At 39.2% G+C, this 21,309-nt stretch overlaps 1 protein-coding gene across 2 annotated transcripts in view; it reads left to right on the forward strand.

Annotated features, from left to right (window-relative positions):
- The window catches only part of ARHGAP10 (Rho GTPase activating protein 10), a 144,843-nt gene continuing 123,534 nt past the window's right edge, over window positions 1–21,309 (forward strand). For both annotated transcript variants that reach the window (XM_051619965.1, XM_051619966.1), the window contains exon 1: window positions 1–378. In XM_051619965.1, coding sequence (XP_051475925.1) covers window positions 225–378 — 154 coding nt within the window. In that variant the 5' untranslated portion in view covers window positions 1–224. The remainder of the gene's footprint in view (window positions 379–21,309) is intronic.

Consider the following 21,309-nt stretch of genomic DNA (forward strand, 5'->3'; position numbering starts at 1 on the left):
GGCCGCACTGCCCAGCCGCGCCTCGCAGCGGGCAGGACGGCTTCGCTCTGCTCCGACCTGCCCGGGGGGAGCCGCCGTCGCCGCTGCTCTTTGTGGTTGCGGCTGTCGCCTCCTCGCCGCGGGGCCGGTCGCTGCGCCTCGGCGCCCGGGGAGGTCACTGCGGCTGCTGTGGTGTAGCCGGGAGAGCGGCTGGCGGGGAGGCGAGCCCCGGCGCAGCGGCAGCCATGGGGCTGCAGCCGCTGGAGTTCAGCGACTGCTACCTGGACAGCCCCTGGTTCAGGGAGCGGGTGAGAGCCCACGAGGCCGAGCTGGAGAGGACGAATAAGTTTATCAAGGAGTTGCTCAAGGATGGGAAAAACCTGATCGCCGCGACCAAAAGTGAGTGGCGGGGTGCGGGGGCAGGCGCCGGGTCCCTGCGGGGGCGGCTGCCGGCGGCTCGGGGCCCGGCGCCTCGGAGGTTCGCCTTTGAGCCGGCGGCGCTTTTGTTGCAGTGAGTTTTGTACTGGCTTCCTCCAGCCTCCTTTGGGTCGCCTGGCAGCTCTCTGGGGACATAGATCCTCTCCAGCCCTTCGCCATGGAGTGGGTGTGAGGGATAGCAGCAGCAGCGCAGGGCAGGGCAGCTCGGCTGCTTGTAGCGCCTGTTGCCTCTGCCCGGTCTCAGCCGGGCCTGGCTTATGTGTTCGGTCATACTGAGTCCCAAGCGAGCTGCGATGTTAAATCCCCTGAGAACTCGGTTCCAGGTTTTACCCGTGCGTTGCAAGCTGAGAGTCTGTGAATGTCATATCTCAACATAACGACGTATGTGTATTGGTAGTCTGTGAAGACGCTGCTGCAAACACTCCTTTGTCACAATTTTAAGTATGTTCGGGAATTGCAAAACTTAGAGTTCTGTGGTGACAGCACTAGTTAGCAGTCCTGTGTCTTTGGTCTCTTAAATGTGACAGCGTTTTTTAATTTTGTGTTTTACTTGTTGAATATATATACAATTCTATGGCTACCTATGCTGTGGTTTATCTTGGAAGTATGTTACTTTCCTTAAATTACCATGTTAATGTATGTTCTTAATTTAGTGTTGTGGTAGTATTTCTTGCATTTAACTTCTTTGAGGTCCCTTCCAACCCCTATGATTCTATGATTCTAAGACATAGTAGTGTAGTCTCCTAAATATCTAGTAAGGATTGACTATACCAATTATTCAAATAAAACACTGGTGCAGCACTCAGGCACTGTGTTCTCAAAAGTGTACTGCATCTTTTGTATCCTAGAAAACTTCTGAAGTGCCTAGGTGAAAAAAGGTTGGAAGTGTCATGTCAAATTCCTCATGTTTGTAACTGTAATTCTTTGGCCAGTTAATACTCAATTTTGGCAAATCATGTTCCTTGAGGATTATTTGAAATCTGTGATTTGAAGTGGCAGTATAGATCATCTTAACTTGGAGTGGAAAGTAAAAAACTGTCCCTAAACTTGGATAAGAATAGTACAGAGAGATCATTCCACTTCACTTCTGTTCCTCAAGCATCTAGACAGTGTGTTGGCATTTGCCCCACATCCTCAGTTTCTCAGGTATGGTTACATATACAGAACTTAATTTGGAAGTGTGGAGTTGATTGACAGAGGTAAGGAAAGCTTTCCTCTTGCCCACAGCAGAATCCTGTGCTGGTTGCTTTGGCTTGGTGTGCAATGTATGGCATGCTTAGCTGTGTGTAGTGAGGGCCAAGGGAGTTGTGTGTCAAGCAGAGCCACCTGGCCTGAGAGTGCATGGTGAAATAGGTAGGGCTAGCCCCTGACAAATATATAGAGATTTGTTGTGTGTTCAAGTGTGAGAAAAGTGTTCCTTTCTGAGATGACAATCAAGAATCCTCTTCTTGAGTTTCAGTGCTGTACCTTACTCTAACAAACAGCTGTGCTTCAGCATACTTGTTTGAGTAGTGGAAACGGTGGTTAGATCCTTCCCTACACAATTCAGGTTTCTGCAGTTATCTCCCCTTTAGAGTGCCTTGCATGACAGATTTGAAGCTGAGTTGTCTTTCTATGCTGCTGGTGAAGCTATGCCACTGTTCAACAGATGCTAAAGGACAAATTGAACTGGAGGAAACACAAGGAGGAGTTAAAACCTATTAAAACCCCAGTGGTTAGTGTATTGGTCCTGCTTGTGTTTTCAGAAAAGAACACTGGCATCTAAATTCTTTGAGGAACCTGACTGATTTGCTGTTGGCAAACAAATGAGATTAATATTTATTTCAAAAACCAAGCTTGAGAAGAGCTGGTCTAGACACAGAGCTAGCTATTCACCACTATCAAAACTGCATTTTCTGCACAAAGACTGGCTTGCCACAGTCTAGAGAATGTAATAATAAAGTAGGGCATTTTGAGGGCTTAGATGACTATCTCTTAGACGAGTTGATTACAGTTTTTTAAAAATGGTTTTTGTTTTTTGAACAAAAAATAGAATCTTAATAATAACTGAAGTATTTATGGGTTTCTAGTACTAAGTAAATGATTAAATTTATATTTGTTTTAATTGATATATGAGCGTAATAAGCTTGTCTGAATGGCCTATAAAATATAAAATGTAGTAGGCACACCCGTGTTAAATTTGTGGGAAATGAAAAAACTGCAGCAGTCTGCCTGCTTTTCTTAGCGCTTTCTTTATTTCACTTGTAAAGCTGGGGCTTACGAGAAATATCATGAGGATTCTTTGTGTGAATAACTGATGCAATTGAATAGATCCCACTTCCTGCCTGACAGACAGCCCTGTAAATGACTTTGATGCTGCCTGCACTGAGTTATGTCTTGAGAGGTGGTAAGCAGATACTGCTACCACTCCCTCTAATCACAGGAGTCATCAGTGTCTCGTAGGACAAACCATAACATGATGTAGATCCTCTCTTTGGCTCCTTTCCATTTCTCTCCTTAGTTGCATAGGAGTGTATTTTCCACTTAAAACTCAGAATAATTAATTTTCGTAGTACAGGACTATACTGCTTTAAAAAACGGTCTTTAGCATTCTTAAATTGTTGAGTTTCTAGTGTGAAGCATACTTCAGGTGTATCTTTACACTTCTAAGTGTCAGTTGTTTCGAGAGTCTGATAGAGAGATAAAGACCGATGCAGAGCTCTCATTTCCTGTGTAATGGTTTGAAACACCACATTACCCAGTTAAATATTGGAAGAATGAATAAATAATAGGTGGCTCTTTCTTTTCTTTTGACGGTTGTGTTTAAAAGGAGTACAGACAATTTTTTTCCACTGTTAGTGATCAGTAAATACAAGCACTATACACATATGCCTTTTGAAATAGAAATGCAGTATTTCTTAGGGTCTTCTGGTTCCGTTAAAGAACAAAGGATCAAAATAGTTTATCAATAACTTCTGGATGGAGTTAGTTGTTCTGTTGAGAGAAACTGTATTTTTGCCTGATCAGAGAATCCTTATTCTAATCCTAAACATGAAAGGAACTTGAGAAGTTTAGTTCTGAGCTCTTAAAGTATCTGAGAGTAAAACTGTTGGAGGCTAAATAATACACTGGATAAATGCTATGTGTTTGTTTCTGGATTCTCCCTATGTTGTTTCTTCATATGAGTGTGAGGTTTGTTTGGGGTTTTTGAAGATATTTTTTGGAGGTGAGACTTTTCTGTGAATGTACATCAGGAGCTGCCACTTTTTGTGAGACATCACGGGGGAGAAGGAAGAGCCGGAATGAGCAGAGATTTTGGTCCTGGGCATCTCATGGGGGCTTTGCATAGGATACTTGTGAGTGCGTGTGCCTGAAAACAGTGCCTCCCCATTCTTGGATTTAGGCTCAGATCAGAGCAGAATTCTGTTTGGGTCAACTGTGGTGACTTTGTAATGGGCTGATGAAGAAGGAAGATGGAGAAGTGAGGAAAACAGAAAAGTTGAGTTCCCTGGGAGGCTTTCAAGGGATACCCATCTGACGGAAACCTAGACAAAGTTTGATAGAAGAGGGTGCCTTACATGGGCCTCTCAGCTAGAATGCATTATTATGCTTTCTTATAAAGCCTTTTAGCAAGTCAGGATCATACGCTGCTGTGTGGGCACCACAATGTTCAAATACTCTTATCACTTGTATTAGAATGCAGATCAGCCACCTTCCTCCACTTGCACCCTGAGAAACTTGCTACACTGTGCATTTTCCACCAGGGCAGACCTGTCCCTCATGTTGCTGTCTCTGTTTTGTCTGAGAGCAGCATAATTCCTCTTGTACCTGGAGGTTTTGGGTTGTGAGCTCAGTTCTGTTGGGTCTTGGCAGTTGTATTTGGTTCAGCAGAGGAGGAAACCAGTCACCTTCACTACTGAGTGCTAGGTCTCTGCAGGCAGCTCAGTGTGCTCAGGCCTCTGGTGATTATTTTTTCAATTGCCATTTTTGTTTGATGCTTTTTTTTTTTTACAGAAAAGTTATTTTGCACTCTACCAGACAGAATACAAAACAAGAACAAAGTATCTCTTATCTGTAGAAAGAGTTTGTTGGAGTATGAAGAGTTATTGACAATTGTTACTGAAGAATGCTGGTTTACTCCAGGGAGTATTTCTGTGTTCATGAGAAAAAAAAATAGTGAATTATCTTTTCTTTTCTCTGAGGTGTTATTCTATTCATCACTAATAATTTAAAAGTTTGTGATCAAGAAGTTAAGCAGACTGGAAATTTTTTTAGCAATGGGAATAAAGCCATTCCCAATCCTATCTCCAACCTAGCAGAATAGGCTTGAGTTTTTCATTTAACAAAGTTGACTGAAAATCCTAATTCAAACCCAAGACATAGTCTGATGTCTGAGTTGGCCAAATCCTTATTCTTTTTCTTGTCCAGTTCTCTTAGTGTGTGGTTGTGGTTGACCTCTCAGATATCGGCCTACGTAGGCTTGTGGTCTGACCCACTAAAGATATTATTATGTGCTTGTAAAGTCTATTGCAATCCACATAATAAACAGCATAAAAACCATTCTAATAATTTGAGCCACAGTGCTTTTTTTTTTTATTTGCTTAAGCACTAATTGTCCATTTTAAAAACCTTCCTTAGTAAAATCTGCACTTATGGAACCACTTGGCTGTATGTATAATGTGTGCCAGCTCTCAAAATCTTAGGAATTTTCTGCAGCAAAAATGTCCTACTGGCACTCCATGTCAAAGAAGTAAGGTGAAATGGTTAATACAGGACTCATTAATAACTTCTAGAAAAGAAATGGACATTCACTAGGTTTAGAAACAATCTAAAGACTGAGTAAAAACAAATGTAATTCGTACTTAACAAGGGGCTGGGGAATACTGCGAGAGGGCCTCAACTGAACTTGTTTATGAAGTTTCCTAAATCAGCAGTGATTAGTTAGGACTCTGTCTTTTATTAATTCTCCTTGAATTAGTGTGAGATGTGAATTAATAAATGTTCACATTTAGTGTTTTAGAAAGCCATTTTAGTTTTCAATTAGCACCTCAAAGATGAGCTGTATTTTTGTTATAAGGCATGCTTTAGGTGTGGGAACAGTAAACAAATGCTCCAAGTGAATACTCTGAGATTTACATTTGAAATATACTCTGCTAGAACAAAGTTAAATAAAAATTACCGCTAGGGCTATCCTTCATCATGTAACATAAGGGCTCCTGAGCAGTATATACCTTTAAAAAACATCACCTTTATATTGGAATTCAGCTCAGTAATGGAAACATTAGAAACCTAAGTAAAACAGGTACTTTGCAGCCCATCTGATAGAGCTTTCTCTTAAGAAAGAACTCGTTATAATGGCCTAATAGTATGTTGCTTTTCCACTCCTGTCGAAATAATTGCAGCAGCTAAGGCTGAATTAACCAAGACAGTACCTTTTTTCCCTGCTTGTAGATAAAGTTGCTTCCATACAAGGATCAGGGAAGAGCTTTCTTTTAAGAAAATACTCTGTAGAACATTGTGTCTAGCCCCACCCAAAGTAAAGCCTTCATTACTGTGTCAGTAGCTATAAAAAGTGTCAAGCTCACTCTGTGGAGGGTGCCAGTTTGTCATCTTGAATCATGTCTTTTCAGCTTGGATTACTAACTAGCTCCATTACCTCCTTAGTCCACCATTCTTTTTTTTTCTGTATTAAAACTAGAGCATTGTGCTAATGAACTAGAATGTGATTTCAGAAAATATGAATTTTCAGGCATTTACATGGGTTTTCTCAGTGATAAGAGATGTGACAGGCTGTTGAACAAAGTGATTGTCTTTTAATCATTTGGGGGAAATGTGTTATTTTTCAGCTTTTGATAAACTCTGTAAATGGTCACTATAGAGGACAACAGTGATTAGTGTCACTCTCAGTATTCAGGATACAACCAATCTAAATAAGTACTGTTGTTTGTAATTTGTAGAGAAATTGTCTGGTAGATCATGTTGGAAAGTTATTTTCCTGGTATTTTTTAATGACAAGCCTCGTAGAAATGTAATACCGAATTTCATGGAATCTGAATCTACCTTAAGTAGTTGGAAAAAGGATGGAAAAAAGTCTGTGAAGTGCAAACACCTGCTTGCAATTAAATGAAGCAAAATAGACCCACTGCGAAGGTGTATGCTGTTTCTAAAATGATCCTATGCTTGCCAGATCTGTATTGCAAAAGTGTTGCAAATTTTAACAAGCAGAGCTTAGGACACCCATGCCATATCCTAAGCCAGTCTAAAACCAACTTCATTGTGTTTAGTGAGGCAGAACTTCTCTTTCTGATCAGTGCAGATTTTTTTTAGATGAGGGAGCTGGGAGGGAAGACAACCTGCTCTGGAGTGCTATGTTGGTTTTTTCCTGATGTACAACAAGGAGGGTAGTGTACAGGCCAGGTGCTCTGCCCTGACTTTGAACAGGGAGTGCTTGGAAATATTTTGGAACAGCATGGAAGAAGCTGCATCCTAGTACTTCTCCTCCCCAGCTGTTTTTTAATGTTACATAATTAACATGTGTAGTTTATGTTGACTTCAGGGCTTTTGTTTTACAAAGCAGTTACAGCACTTAACATGTTAACTTAAACAGAGGCTTGGCTGTTTGAGGGAGATAGCCCACAGTGTCTGAATTTTGGCAAGATGTTTAATGTTTTGATAAGGTGGGTTGTGGCTTTCTGAGATAAATTTTGACTTGCTTATATTTGATGGGGTTTCCTTTTGGATCTAATGCCACTTTTCTGAGTTTCCAGACCAGAATTGCTGTTGTTCTATGACAGTTGTTCTTGAGATGTTCTGACATACTCAGTGTTTCGATCATCTTTCAAAAGTCTTTATGTTTTTGAAATGGCCAATTATGACACTTGGAGCAGTGGAATGCTTTCCTGGAATATCTAAGGAGTGTAAAATACGTGATCAGATGAGGTTGGGCACATACTGGCAGAATAGTTTGAGAAACTACTGATCAGGGAATTTAACATCTCTCTGTTCTGGTGGTTGCTGCCACCCACTGTAGTTGTAAGTTTTAATCAGCACCCAAAATCTGTCTTGTTGTGAAGTGAAACCCATTTTCTTTGCCAAGTTTAAATTAAGCCATCATATTTTGCAATGAGTTGATGGAAGCATGAGGGCTCTATCCCAGCAGCTCCTGTGGTGGTTGTACCCTCTGGGTGTAAGTTTGATAGAACAGAGAGGGGAGCTACAGGGGCTGCAACTTAAAATGCCCCATGCTGTACATCTGGGTAGATGTATGCCTGATATCCAAAGTGCATGTTTAGGTATTTCACTGGGAAAGAATATACTTGAAAGGAAAGTTTGTGCCTGGATTTTTGCTATCCTCAAATTCTTTCTCTAAAAAGACATTTTTGTCAATTTTTGTCTGACATGCTCCATGTCATGTTGTAATTTTCCTGTATCTACACACCTATGAACGGAGCTTCTTGCAGCCACCCTGTTAATTCTGAATGCCTTTTATTCTTCTCTATTTTTGTTTCCTCCCTGTGTTGTTCTGCTACCTCATGTGTTTGCTCATCTTTCAGGATAAAAATAGAGAGAAAACATCCAGACTCTCAGAAGCAATGTGGCCATCACAGGCCAGGGCCAAACCAGGAGTTCCTGTAAATAATTCATGCTGGGACTGTCCTCTGTGGGAAAGGAGTAGTGGGAGGGAAAAATAATTCAGAGATGGAAAATCACAGTGTTATTAAACAAATTGTGGTTTTACTACTGCCCATACCTTTGAATAAACGTCATGTTGTTGTGCCTCTTTAGTTGAGAGGCCTGGGCAGGTGGGAGTTATCAGCTCATTAGGAAGGTCAGAGAGAAGGCTTTGCTTCTCAATAGATCTGGCTGTTACAACTTTTCCTTAGTTCTTTCCAGCTTTTGTATATACACCTGGCTGGTCAGGACTGCATGTCCTTGAAGAAGAAAAAAAAATGCTTTGTTTAATTTGGCCAGTAAAGTTGAGTATCCAGGATGAAACTGAGTAGGACTGTTTAGCAGACCTGGGCCTTGGAAGACATTCTGCTGTGTATGGTGTCCAGGAGTGGATTTTCACCCGTTTTGTTGCTGGTAAGTGTTTTTCAGTTTTGAAATTTCCTCCGTTAGGCTGATGCATGCGGCCTTAGAAGTGATGAATGATTAATGGTGGAGAGTCAGAAGCTTGTGTTGCACTTGCAGCATTTTAGGCTGCATACACTGTATGTATACATGTACACTGTAATGTATAAAACCCTCAAAATTTGGGCTGTCTTCCCAAGCAGAGAGAGAGCACCTTATTTTTGCTCATTTGTCTTAATCTGTGATTTTGTGAGTCATTAAAAAGTTGCATGCTTTGAAAAATGTTAATAATATTTAAATGCAAGTATGATGGAACAACAAAAAAAAAATTGATAAGGAAACTTATAGAAGACTTACGATATGATTGCTTAGAAAATGTTTATTTAAAAAAAAATCCTACCATCTTGCAAACAGGGTGGAGACAGCATGCTGCCAGGTCACGAAGGATTTGAGAAAAACTTTTCAAAATACCATTTTAGCATAGGGTCACTGTTCTTAGACATCTGTCATGGGATGGAGTTTGTATGGGTTATGTGGATTAACAGACTATGCACACTGTGTAGTTTCAGCCTTTGAAACACATCAGTGCTCTCAGAACAAAACAGTATAATTTCCATTGTTAATACTTTTTTCCTGTTAAAATATCAGGTTTTATGCTCTCTCTTTCAAAAAGGCCTAGTCCAATTGACAAACTCAGTTGCAAGCCAGATAACTTTTTCTCCAAAGCTTTTGTCTGTTCAGCTATTCAGCCTGCAAGATTTTCTGGAACAAAGCAGTCTCCCAGTCTGCTCTTAAACACTCTTGCTTTGTGGTAATATTACTGTACTTTTATTGTGCCTCATTTTCCTTTGTGCTTTCAGTCTTTTGAAATACACCTTTTCAGATTTCTGTTGTGCCCCTTGCCTAGCTGTTCCCCTATTCCAGCAGATTCAGCACCTTTGCTAAAAGAAATAAAACTACCTTGATGTATTATGTCCTTTATTCCTTTTACTTCTAGAAGTAAAAAGAATCTAGAAGTAAAAAGAATCTAGAAGAAAAAGAATCTGCAAATGCTCCTTTGTTTCATCTCATGGCCTTTTTTTTTTTTTTTAATTTTTTATAAAACACACCTGTGTGTCTACCAACACAATTACTGCTCTTCCCTTGGGATTCTGCAGAGCTGCACCTGAGGGGGAAGGTTGCCCTTCTTGAGGGACAGGAAGCTAGCTAGTCAAGCATGAAAATGTATTATTTGCACCTGTTTCTCTCCTCTTGCTAGTCTTTTGCTGTGTTTTATGGAGGAATGTGGCTCAGCTCTATTCAGCTCAAGTTTATGTGTAGTTAATATAATGAACTAAGGAAATATCTGTGATACACCCTTGAATCTCATGTGTAGAAACATCCTCAGATGAACTTTGCTGAGGGCCCAGATCAAAAGATTTGAACCTAGATAAACCAGGGTACTGTGATTTAAAAAGAGCTGAAATGTTTTCTCTGTCTTGGAAAGAGTCATCCATCTGTAGCAGAGGTGAAGCACCTGAGGACTACTGGCTCTAGGTAGTGCTCAAGTAGTATAACCTGCTCTGAGAGAACTGATGACTGGACATGCCCTCCTGGAGGGCTGAGATCTAATGACTAGCAGCTTGGAAGCCCCATGAGAAGAGTTGTGTCTACATCTGGCTTAGTAATGATGATGATTGACTTAGCAGAAAATGAGTTTTAATGTGTGTATTTAAGAAGTAGAATGCCTTCAAGCTACTGTCCTAGATGCAAATGTTATTTTGAAAATGTAGTTTTGAAATTCAATCAAAATAATTTTTTGTGGTAACTTAATTGGAAATTTTTCTTCCCTTCCTGCCTCTGTTAACCACTTTCATATGTCTGTAATTGGAATGTCTTGGGTGTGAATTCTTTTTTAGTTATGCCTTATATTTTGGTGTAAAACAATTTGTTATATATAGGTTTTTTAATCACTGATTTAGGTTGCTGTCAGTCCTGCGAATCTTTCTATAGCGGACATGGTTCATGTCTGCAAGGTTAGTGAAATCAGAGGGGTGAATTTTTCATCTTTTATAAAACTAGGTTTTTATCTATAGGCAAGCAGAATACAGTTTACATTTCCCCTCCACATCTTGCCTGAATAGTTCACTACTTACTCCTCTTGTACCTGATGGGAGTCTTTCATAAAAGAACATGAAAAAAACAATAACACGTAGTGATAGAGCTTTTATTTGCACAGTGCTGACCGGACACTAAGCAGCAAAGAAGTGAATTCAGTTAATGGACTCATTACATGTCTTCATCACTTTGTCCCAGGCTTCTTCCCTTAAAGCAAAAAATATTCTGTCTTTTCATATAAATGGGTAATTTTATGGTATGAACAAAAGAGCAAGATGTGTCTAGAGAAGTGACTTTGGGAGCAGCTTTGGACAAGGCTTTTTGTATCTTTCTATCACTGTCTAGGCCATTGCATAAAACTTGTGAAATGCTTTATAGATAAATGTCCCTAAATGTTGAAATATCTTAAGAGAAGTGTTGTGTATCAGTCCTTCTGCATTAGGTGAGACTGCACCCACTGCTCTTTTTATGTAGTAATTATGTGAATGGAGAGGTAATTGCAAACTTTTTTATCCTCTTTGTAAATTAGCTTAATATAGAATCTGATAGAAGAATGTGCTGTATTCTCCTACAGTCATGCTTTATACATCTCAGTATGGAGGGCATGGCAGCATGAATTCAGAAAGCAGCTCTTCTGCTCTAGCCATGCAGATTATTTCAGAGGAAATTTAAGTCAGCATTTTATCTTTTCTAAGGCTTATAGCATATCATAATTCACTTTTTTATAGGCAATATCCATATGTGAAGATAAAGTTAGGTTTACCAGCCTTGTAATGCTCTGTGGACATACTGAAATCCACTTCAGATTTATAAAGTTACTGCAAAGCTTACTTCATTGACTACTTTTTTTCCTCATTGTACCCTTTTGAGTTCTTTAATTTAAAAGAGTTTACAAGGAATATGGCTTTGATAACTTATTTAAAATTAATTTGGCATTATTACTACTGATGCATTTTCAAATAAAATTAGGAATTAACATGTCAGACAAAGGAGCAGTCTGGTTTTTGAAGGGTCCAAGAAACTGGACCACATTATCAATTAATCTGATGGCTCTCCCTCCCCTAGATCCTCTCTAATGCAGAGTAAAATTTCTCTAAATGGAACTTGACAGTGTTTGTAAGCAACCTATAACAGCAACAAACAAGCAAAGTCCCTCCTGAAATAAAAATATCTGATGCCCCAAAAGCATTAAACAAAACCCTAATAATTCTATCAACATTTATTTTCACTTCAATCCTTTTGTAAATAAAGCTTTCTGTTCCTGCTGTAATAGCTATTAGTTGCTTGCCTTTAGGATCTTGAAAGCTTGTGAGCAGACAAAAGGGCGCATATGCTTTTGATGTCTGAGATTTGAAAGTAAATCCTTATAGAGAATCTGTTTTTACACTTAAAGAGTTATCCTTTGGGAAAGGGTGCTGTTCTTCATCATAGGAATTTTGTTCCTGACACCCGTCTCCTTCAGTTTCTCCTTTAAATATGGAAAATTCCTGTATTTTAAAAGTGGCCAGGATCTGATCTCACATTTCATTAGGACATTATTGAATGGCCTTATTGGAACATTGCTTCCTGGACACTATTATTAGTGTAGTAGCTGAGAGAGATATGAGCAGCTGCCAGATTTTGTTCTGAGTGCTTGGATGGGTGGGTTGGGGTGGCATTCCCCAAGTGACAAGCAGAGGTGCTGGGGGATGCCAGGAAGGAATTTTGCTTGGAAAATAGTTGACATCAATTTAGTGGTTTGTGCTTCTGGCTCTTTGCTCTTCATTTCTCTTCTGAGATGTCTTAATAGCTGATTAAAAAAATTATTCTTACCGTAGCCTCCCTAACCTCATTTAACGTCTTTAGCTTCCTGTTCTGGTGAAAATTTAGAGCATGCTTATGTGAATGTTCTAGGTCAAATATTAAGGAAGAGCTGGAAAGGTCCAAAGGTTTTTAGCACATGCTATCATGGAGACATGATCTGAGTTCCTAAGAGAGTTTGGGATAGAGCTACTAGAAGAGAATAAAGATGGAATCTGAAGTCCTCTCTGAAGTATGTACCTCTAATCCCTGGCTAAGCTTTGAAAGAAATATGGTTTATATTTTTAAAATAGTTTTTTCTTTATGCTCCCTTTCTCTCTTGGAGAGAGAAAGGAGCCCAGAACTGGATGCAGTATTCCAGCTGTGGCCTCACCAGGGCAGAGTAGAGGGGAATGACCTCCCTCAACCTACTGGCCACACTCTTCTTTATGGAACCTAGGATTCCATTGGCCTTCTTGGCAGCAAGGGCACACTGCTGGCTCGTGGATAATTTAACTGTCTGTCAGGACTCCAAGATTATTCTCCTCCAAAATGCTTTACAGCAGATCCACCCCTAACCTATATTGGTGCTTGGGGTTCTTTCTTCGCAGGTTCTTTCTTCTTGCTCTTACCTCATGGTGTTCTTCTCTGCCAAACTCTCTAGCCTGTCCAGGTCACGCTGAATGGCAGCACAGGCCTCTGGAGTGTCAGCCACTCCTTCCAGTTTTGTATCATCAACAAACTTGCTGAATTTGCTTAAATCTGTTTGGTTTGTTTTTTGACCATCACTTCACAATTTGTCATTTGCTCCTTTCTGGAGCATTAGCTCCTTTCTGGATCAAAGCCCACAAGAACATTTTAGTGGCATTTGTAGTAGAGGGAGCTGGTAATCCCTTGGTGTCATTAAACAGTTTAAAAAATTTTTGTTTGTTTTCTTAAGTTATGATTATGTTTGTCTGTGAGGTGCTTTAATGCTTTTGGAATGGTTTAGATTCCTGTAAGATACAGAGTTACCATTTTAAGTGGGTAATTAATGTGATGGGGAGAATTGTGAGTTGTTGCTTTTATATACACACCCTCTGCTGTGTCTTAAGTAAAATGCAGTGTGTCTATCTGGTTGCGACTAATCCTTCTGCATACTGCTAGTGATGTGAAATAATTTAAGAATTTCTTTTCTATGTGAATTCCTGATTTACCCTATAATCAGGCAGTGAACAGCTTGGTGTGGTGGGGATTCTTGATAGTGAGAAGTTCCTTATTTAGAGCTGCTACTAGAAAAAGACAGTAGAAGGAGCTATGTGCAGGAAACATCATCAGGAAAATTAGAAGTGAGTTTGCTTACTTATGATCAGCCCAGTCACAACCCATTTTAAATTCTTGATAGTGGTTTCTAGTGTTATGTCTGTAGTGTTGTTTTTTCTGTCATGTAAATTTATGTACAAATTAAAATGCATAAATATGATATTAATATTAAAAATAAATAAACAAATCTCTTAACCTACATAGCACTTAAAATCTGAAGTGCGTAAAGCATTTTAGATGCTAGCCTGTGAAGTAGGTTGGGCTGCTAGTTCTGTTTACAGATGGGTGAAGTGAGAGACCAAGTGATAATTAGATAAGATTGCATATGCAGTCTTTACTGGAGATGGAGCCAGTAATTAGGAGGCCCTGACATTTAACCTTGCATTAGAATATTCTCTTTTGTAAGACAGGTTGCAGATGTTTGGATTGTGTTGTGAATTGTGTGGCAGTTTTAAACTACCTGTTTAATTCCCAAAGCAGTGATCAGAACTGGTTTGATGTAGGTGCTTGCAGCCTTGAAGATGATGTGTTGGATTTTAAATACTTGGTTTTAGCACGCAATCATGTTAAATGTTTAGTGAGGGGATGGCTGCATCTGTTTGACACTTTGCACTTTCTGAAATGTGAAGGACCTGGCACTCTACTTACCTTGGTGCCCTGTTAGAATTGGGAACATGTGGGCTTCTGTGAGCTGGAAACGTACCCCAAATCCAGCAGTCAGATTCAGAACTACGCCTAGTCAGGCAGTAATCTGCAGATGTTCTGTTAGTTGTAGTACAGTGGCTGTGACTTATCCTCGCTATGTGCCTAGCAGTCCTTTCCAGCTGAAGGTGTAGGTGGCTGTCCTACCCTGTGCACAGGCTAACCCTGCTGCTGCCACTGGTCCCCTGACTTAGTCCTGCCTCCCTCCTCTTACTTGCTTTGGTCTGCTTCAGACACATACATAGCCAGCTGCAGTCTTCCAAGCTCACTGCCAGTTTTGGTTCACTTTTTTCCTTTTCCTATCTCACTGTCCATACAAACTTAGACTCTCCTAACAGCTGGTTACTACTGACACCAGTCCTAAATTTAGCCTGAAGTTATTTCTTCTGGACACATCCTTAGTCCTAATTTGGTGACTCCAGCATTTAGCTGATGCAGTCCAAGAAAGGAAATTTTCCCTGCTGATGCTAACATCTCTCATCATTTGGCGAACCCTTGCTGAACCCAGCAATGAACATTCCTGCTGGCTGCCACCCAGCCCTAAAAGTAATTGACTGAATTTTTGGATCCTTCTCTTTCTGTGTCTTGACAGCAGTAACTAATAACAAATGAAAATTATCTGAAAACCCTGCAAGTGAATCCTGACTTAAATCTTGCCCTAACACAAAACAGGTGGCTCCCACTAAACTGAAATCTAAATCTTCCTTGCTTAGTTACAGTGTTTTATATTGATTTATTATGGACAAATGTCTTAAAGTAGTGTGAATCTTTGGAAACCTGGAGTGGAGATTAGTGTATGTAAAATTGTATGTAAAACCAGTGTGGCTTTTGTTTATGCCAACAGGAAAGATGACTAAGTAAGAATCAGAAGTGAGTTGGAGTTTTTCTTGCTAGCTGGCAACAGTCAGCAAGCCAGCTTTTGATAGTAAGTTGCCCACAGTCCCAAAGTTTACAATTTTTACAGTAATTTGGTATTAGTAATAATACTTTCATATAAAGCACTCTCTTAATTTCTGTTACGAGTAAGGGGAAGAGGATGGTTGTGTTCTGAGTTGACATCAGACCAAGAATGCAAGAGGACTGTTTATGCAGAGGCTCCCATTTGCAGATGCCTTCTTTGGGATTTTTTATTTGAATTGAGACAGATAGCTGGAGAAGATTTCACCCCCGCCTAACTTGCTCTTGCTAACCTTATATGAGAAAGAAAACGTGTGCTTTTACTTTCCTTTTGGATGTATAATACAGCTAATTGTATATCAATTATTTGTCTCATCTGTCTTGAGGGCACTTTGTTTAAAGTTTTAAATAGGAGTAGATAATGATTTTTTATTTCTTTTACTGAGATAAATTAATTTCTGTGGGGAAAACTGTACATTTACCAGATTGTAGTTAGGAAATTGCCACCTATTTTCTGCTCTCAGTTCTTTATAATCTGTGTAGCTGTGAACATTGTTCAAAACTTACCTTACTACTTTTGTCCAAGGTTCCCAGGCTGTCTTACCTTATGGTTTACCTTTTTTTGGTACAGGTGGCCATAATGTAGAAATAGGAAGGGTCAGCTTGTGATACTCAGGTTTGTTTTTAAGTTGCTTCTGTTACTGCTAACTCTTAACTAAATATGAGATGAAATGTCTTTAGAAAGAGTGGCCTATGCTGGAGAAAAGCTGTAATGTTGTGCTGTGGGTTTTGGCTGCAGGAACAGAGATGTTTTTGCAAAGGAGAGAATCTGACCTTCTTTCTATTTTTATTCAGAGTTTTCTTTCCCTTCAAACTTCTGCCTCTTTTTAACATCCCAGCGTACCTCTTTTTTCTCTCACATCACCCCACAGTTATACAGTACTTCTGTGAGCCTTCTTGTGGTCAGTAACATATATTAGTACAAGTTGCACTTCTAGCTTTAAATGTACTTCTAAAGAAGTAAAGATTACAAAATAAACAGATTTTTGAGTTGTATTGAGGGCCTGCGTACACCCAGAATACACCCTTGAATTTTGAGCCTTTCACATGCTAGGTGCAAAACTGTGATGGTGGAAGGCAGAAAAACCTTGCTGGGGCTTCCAGAGAAAAACCTAATGGTGCTTTGCAGCGCTCTGGGGTTAGATGTTACCTCTCTCTGTCAATGCAAGCTCCCTCGTCCCCAGTTGTATTATTAACTTCTGTAAGGTCCAGAGTCTGTCCGTGAGAGACAGGCGTTGAACTCCCTCCTCCTTCTCAACCTTTTTTCCATCCCAGCCTTGGCTTTCAGGACTTGTCTGTGGTTTAGTGACGTAGTATCTTGCATGCGATGGCAATTTGTGTGCTTGAATGGCTTTCATGCTGTACACGTTTCGAGTTTCAGTGTTACCATGCTATTGGTACATCACCTGTTGTTAGCACAGTTTGGTTTGCTATTAGACCCCCAGTGTAGGAGTGTCTCACACAGCCTGTACATGACTAACCAAGCCGTGTTTCCCAGGGTTTGCTCCTGTGTGTTCTTGCAGGATGTTTGCCTTCCCTGCCTGCTCTGTCTCTTATCCTGAAAGACATAGCTGCCATTTCTATTTGAATATTTTTTTTGTATAATCTCTCTGTGCACTGAAGGAAATGACTTGAAGTATTAATTATTGCAAAACTTTTACTGTAAGGTCTTTGGGGAAAGTAGATATTGTGCTTTCCTATCTTGCATGTATGAAGCTGCAGTATGTATCCACTATACTAGACTTTTGCTTAATCTGATATGCCAGTGTGCTTCCCCTTGAGTAATTTTGCTTGTACTCCTAAATTTAGACCCTTATGCTTGAAGCATTGCCTGAACATTTAATCACTTTAGATGCATATTTCTGCCTGAATAGTAATGAGTAATGAGTAATTCTAATATTGTGATCAATCCTACAAGCTCCTGCTGACATTTGTGTATGTGCTTATATGTTCTGTCCTGATATTTGCGTTCCCCTCACCCATGACAGGAGACAAAGGGATGAAAAATTTATTAACCAGGAAAACTTGTAATTCAGTCCATATACCTTTGATACACTGTCCTTTCCTAGACAAGAGTTATTTGAATTGCAGGATTTAAAGCTGAGGACAGAATAGCCTGAAGCAGTCAAACTAACAGAGCAACCTTCACAGTTGGTACAGTTAAAACGAGTATAATTTCTGTAGCGGTTATCATGTAGAAAGAGAACTTCATATATTTTGTTGTAAACATGACGGGCGGTATTTCTTGCACATCATGAGTCACTGAATTCCTGACGGTACGGTCAGAGGCATCCTAGCCAGTGATTATTTATGTAGAGTAGTTTATAGAGAAAAACTGTCAGCACAACCACAAGCCTAGGCTGAGCTGAGTGAGATTTGCTATACACTGTGGCCTCTGCTAGGCCTTTGGCAAGTGCACCTTTTTTGAATAATATGAGAGACCTTGTCAAGCTGTCTCTGATAATTAGGTCTGACATAGCTAATACCTGAAATACAGGCAGGTCAGTCATGTGGCCAAATCATGGTTTGTCAGCAGTAAATGTGTTTGTATTGAGTTGCCTGTGTTGTTTTTGGGAAGGGAGCCTTGCATAAAGAACATCTAGAAAAGTTTTGTAGTGCTGAAATAAAATATTATAGTTCTTCCAGCTCAAAGGGTTATTTACATGTTTAATTGGAGTGTAAGAGTGGTCCTTGCTTGTTAAGAAGGGATTGGTAGATGTTCAGACATTGTCATGTACTGCAAACAGGATGATTTTTAGTATCTGATAGTCACAGGAAGTGCCTATATTGTCAGTCCTTAGTGCTGAGGGAATTCAGGTACAGCGACATTTAACCATGTATCTTTTTTATTTACTAATGACCTCCAGTGTTTCTCCTCTTTCTTTTTTTTTTTTTTAATTTTTTTGATGGATTATACTGTTGAATTAAATAATACTTTCAGGCAGTGCATTAGGTGCTGCTGTTGCTTTCTTCAATGAAAAAGGAAGCAAGTTAGAAAACAAAAGCAACTAAAGCATAGGTGTGCAGAAATACCCACATGCTTGATACCTGACTGCCCATAACACTACCAAGATCATTTAACTGGAGCATTAGATAGAAGAATCCTCTAGCAACCTGAGATTTCTACTGGCTTTGTTTCTGCAGAAGAAATATCTGGCTTTTAAGTTTAAGATAAAGCTCAAATAATTGTTTTTTGTTCTCTTGTTGGCTTCCTGTGTTCTTTACATAAACATTTTCTCATTTATAGTAAGAAATGAAAATATATTTAGCTTGCTAATAAATGAAAGAGAGCTGCTTTAAAGCAATTCGGTTGGAAATTATTCATATTGTAAGCAAGTTCCTAAGAGAGAGGCTGGAAGGGTAAGTGCATGATGCAATCTGGAGTAAAGAATCTTTTCTCCTTCCCTTTGAAATAACTTTTCATGGGTGTCTTTTCTTGCTTTCTAGCTTTAAGACTTTTTCAGTTTTAATTTTCTACTAACAGAGGAAAAAAAAAATTGCCACTATCTTTGTGCATTACTGTGGCAAAAATGCTAAATGGATATAGTCAGAAATAGTTGTGGTTGCTTTCAGCCAAACCTGGCCATTTTTTCAGTTGTCTTAATGGGTATTTCCTCTACTTTTTAATTTGGTTGGCCATGTCTTCTTTGCTAGCTGAAAAATCAAAAACGGGATTGGGAAAAGAAAGAAGAGATTGGAACAGTCTTCGGCATTTTTCTGAATTACACATTCCTGAAGGTAGCAGGAGTTGTGCAAGTTGAACAAAGCAACTGTACCTATTAGTGTTTTGCTTGGAGCCACAGAATGGATTATGAAATTCCTGCAGTCAAATGAAACTTCAAATATAGAAAACACAAGAAAATGTGGTGGGCATGTGACTTGAGTTATATGTATTTTCCTTTTTTCTTTAGTATTTCCAGTTTTTCCAAACTCTTTCAAGCCTCCAACAAAAAGAGAATTTGAATGTCTGTGACTGAAACCCCTCTGAAAGCACAAAGAAAGCCAGAAAAAAGCTACATTTTCAGCTGTCTAAAACAACTTCCAGCTGATAACCCAGTTCTCTCTCACCCTATTGTTTATTATACGAATCTGGCTGCTGGATTGCTTCAGTGCACTGCTGCTGCATTATGAGCAGCCTTTGGTCCGGCCAATGGGTTAGCTGAGCTTCACTGAAGAATTGTTAACTCTGGTTTATTGAGTCATCAACTCCATTGCTGTTTCAAATAAACAGAAGATAAACCGGAGCAAATGTTTGCATCTTAATTCTTATTTGTTTCTTTGGTCTCTTTAGCTGGATATTATATAAGTTGCATCACAGGAATTGGTACTGTGTGTTTTTTTTTTTCCCCCTTCTAGTGTATTGCTACCTCTTTAAATTTTTCCTTTTGTCATCTAATTATTTCTGATGTCTGTAATGATGATAGACTTTTTGGTTTAAAAAAAACAAATTTTATATCAAACTTGTCTAAAGCTAAAACAAAGAAGATGCTGGAGGAACTTCAGGTGCAGCTATGAGCAAATTAAACTGTTTACAGGTTTCATGAGTTTTAAACTACTAAAATAAGGCCTTGCTGATTTTTAAAAGTTTTTAATAAGTATTGACTTACTAATCTCACATTTTTTTGCACAATGTGAATGTGATTTGATAGGTAAGCCTTCATAGCATGATGAAGAATCTGGTAGCTGGAGAATTTGAACATCTGCTTAGTTGTTTGTGATCTAGGTCAGATATAGATCTGGTGATCTGGATAATAAACCTCAAAATTGTTGGCACTTACCACACAGTAGATCTTCACAGTAAAATACAGCTTAGTGCATTTGTCTAACATTATGTAGAAGTTAATGCAGACTTGCAGTGTTATCTGTTTTTGTTTTGTTGTAGTAATGAAAAGCCAACAACTTAAAAAAAAATTCCTGAAAAATTTTATTGCAAAATACAGCCAGGAACTGAAACTAAGTTATACATAGAAACACTTGCCTTAATATGAGGTTGTGCTGTAAGTTTACTTTGTTCAACATTTAAAATGAATGAAGATTAGTGATGAGGTTACTGTTTTTTTTATATGTACTTGAAGCTACTGCTTTTTTAACCTTGCTGTATTGAGTCATCAAGGTTAAGTTTTATAGTGTCTATCTGTTTCTTATAATGGAAGTTCTGCTTAAATATTTCTTATACTTCTGCCTCCAGGTCATGCTGGGATTGTGCCAGTGCCTGTAAACTGATTAGCCTGAAAATATATATTCCCCAATCCTGAAAATACTGGGTTTTATAATATGGATGTATTTTTCAAAGGTTTTAATTGTGGTTTTGTGGGTCTTTGTTCCTGAACAACAACAAATTCTCTAACATACAACCAGCAGAAGTTCTACCCACTGTTTTAATAACCAGGTATTTAAGATTCACATAGTCTACCAAAATAGCTGTACACTGTTTACTTATGAACGTACCTGTAGCAGAAGTGGTGAGAATAAGACTTAGTAAACAGAATTGCTGAGAATGTTGGTCAGTAATAGTTTTTAGCCTGCTGATACCCTAGAGACTGAGGTATCTTCCCATGTGACAGCTGAGACACGGTTTGAGTCAGTGACTTCGTCAAAGTCTATACATGGGCTGGAATGTAAAAGTCTCTCAAGTCCTGTTCTTTCGCTTTGTGCACAAAACCATCTTTCCTAGTTCAATGTATTTATTTCTATTTTTAAACACAATTTTTGCCAAGATACTTGAGTACTGCTTCACCTGTATTGCTTTCATTTTTTAAAACTTTCTCAGGGCGTTTTACTAGTGTGAAATCATAGGTCCCTGCTCCTTCAAAATTCCTGCCTAGCCACAGCTGTTTTGAGCTTGGAAGGCACCAACCATGGCATGCATATGGGAGACAGGCAGGTACTTTGCAGTTAGGAGTATGCTGAGAGACTTTTGTGACATGCTGAGTGCGGATACCTTTTAAATTTGGGTAGAAGGTATGACCTGGTGCTGTGGCCAGCCAAGTGACTCTCAGCCAT

This window comes from Apus apus, chromosome 4 (assembly GCF_020740795.1).
Source record: "Apus apus isolate bApuApu2 chromosome 4, bApuApu2.pri.cur, whole genome shotgun sequence".
NCBI classification, from domain to species: Eukaryota; Metazoa; Chordata; class Aves; order Apodiformes; family Apodidae; genus Apus; species Apus apus.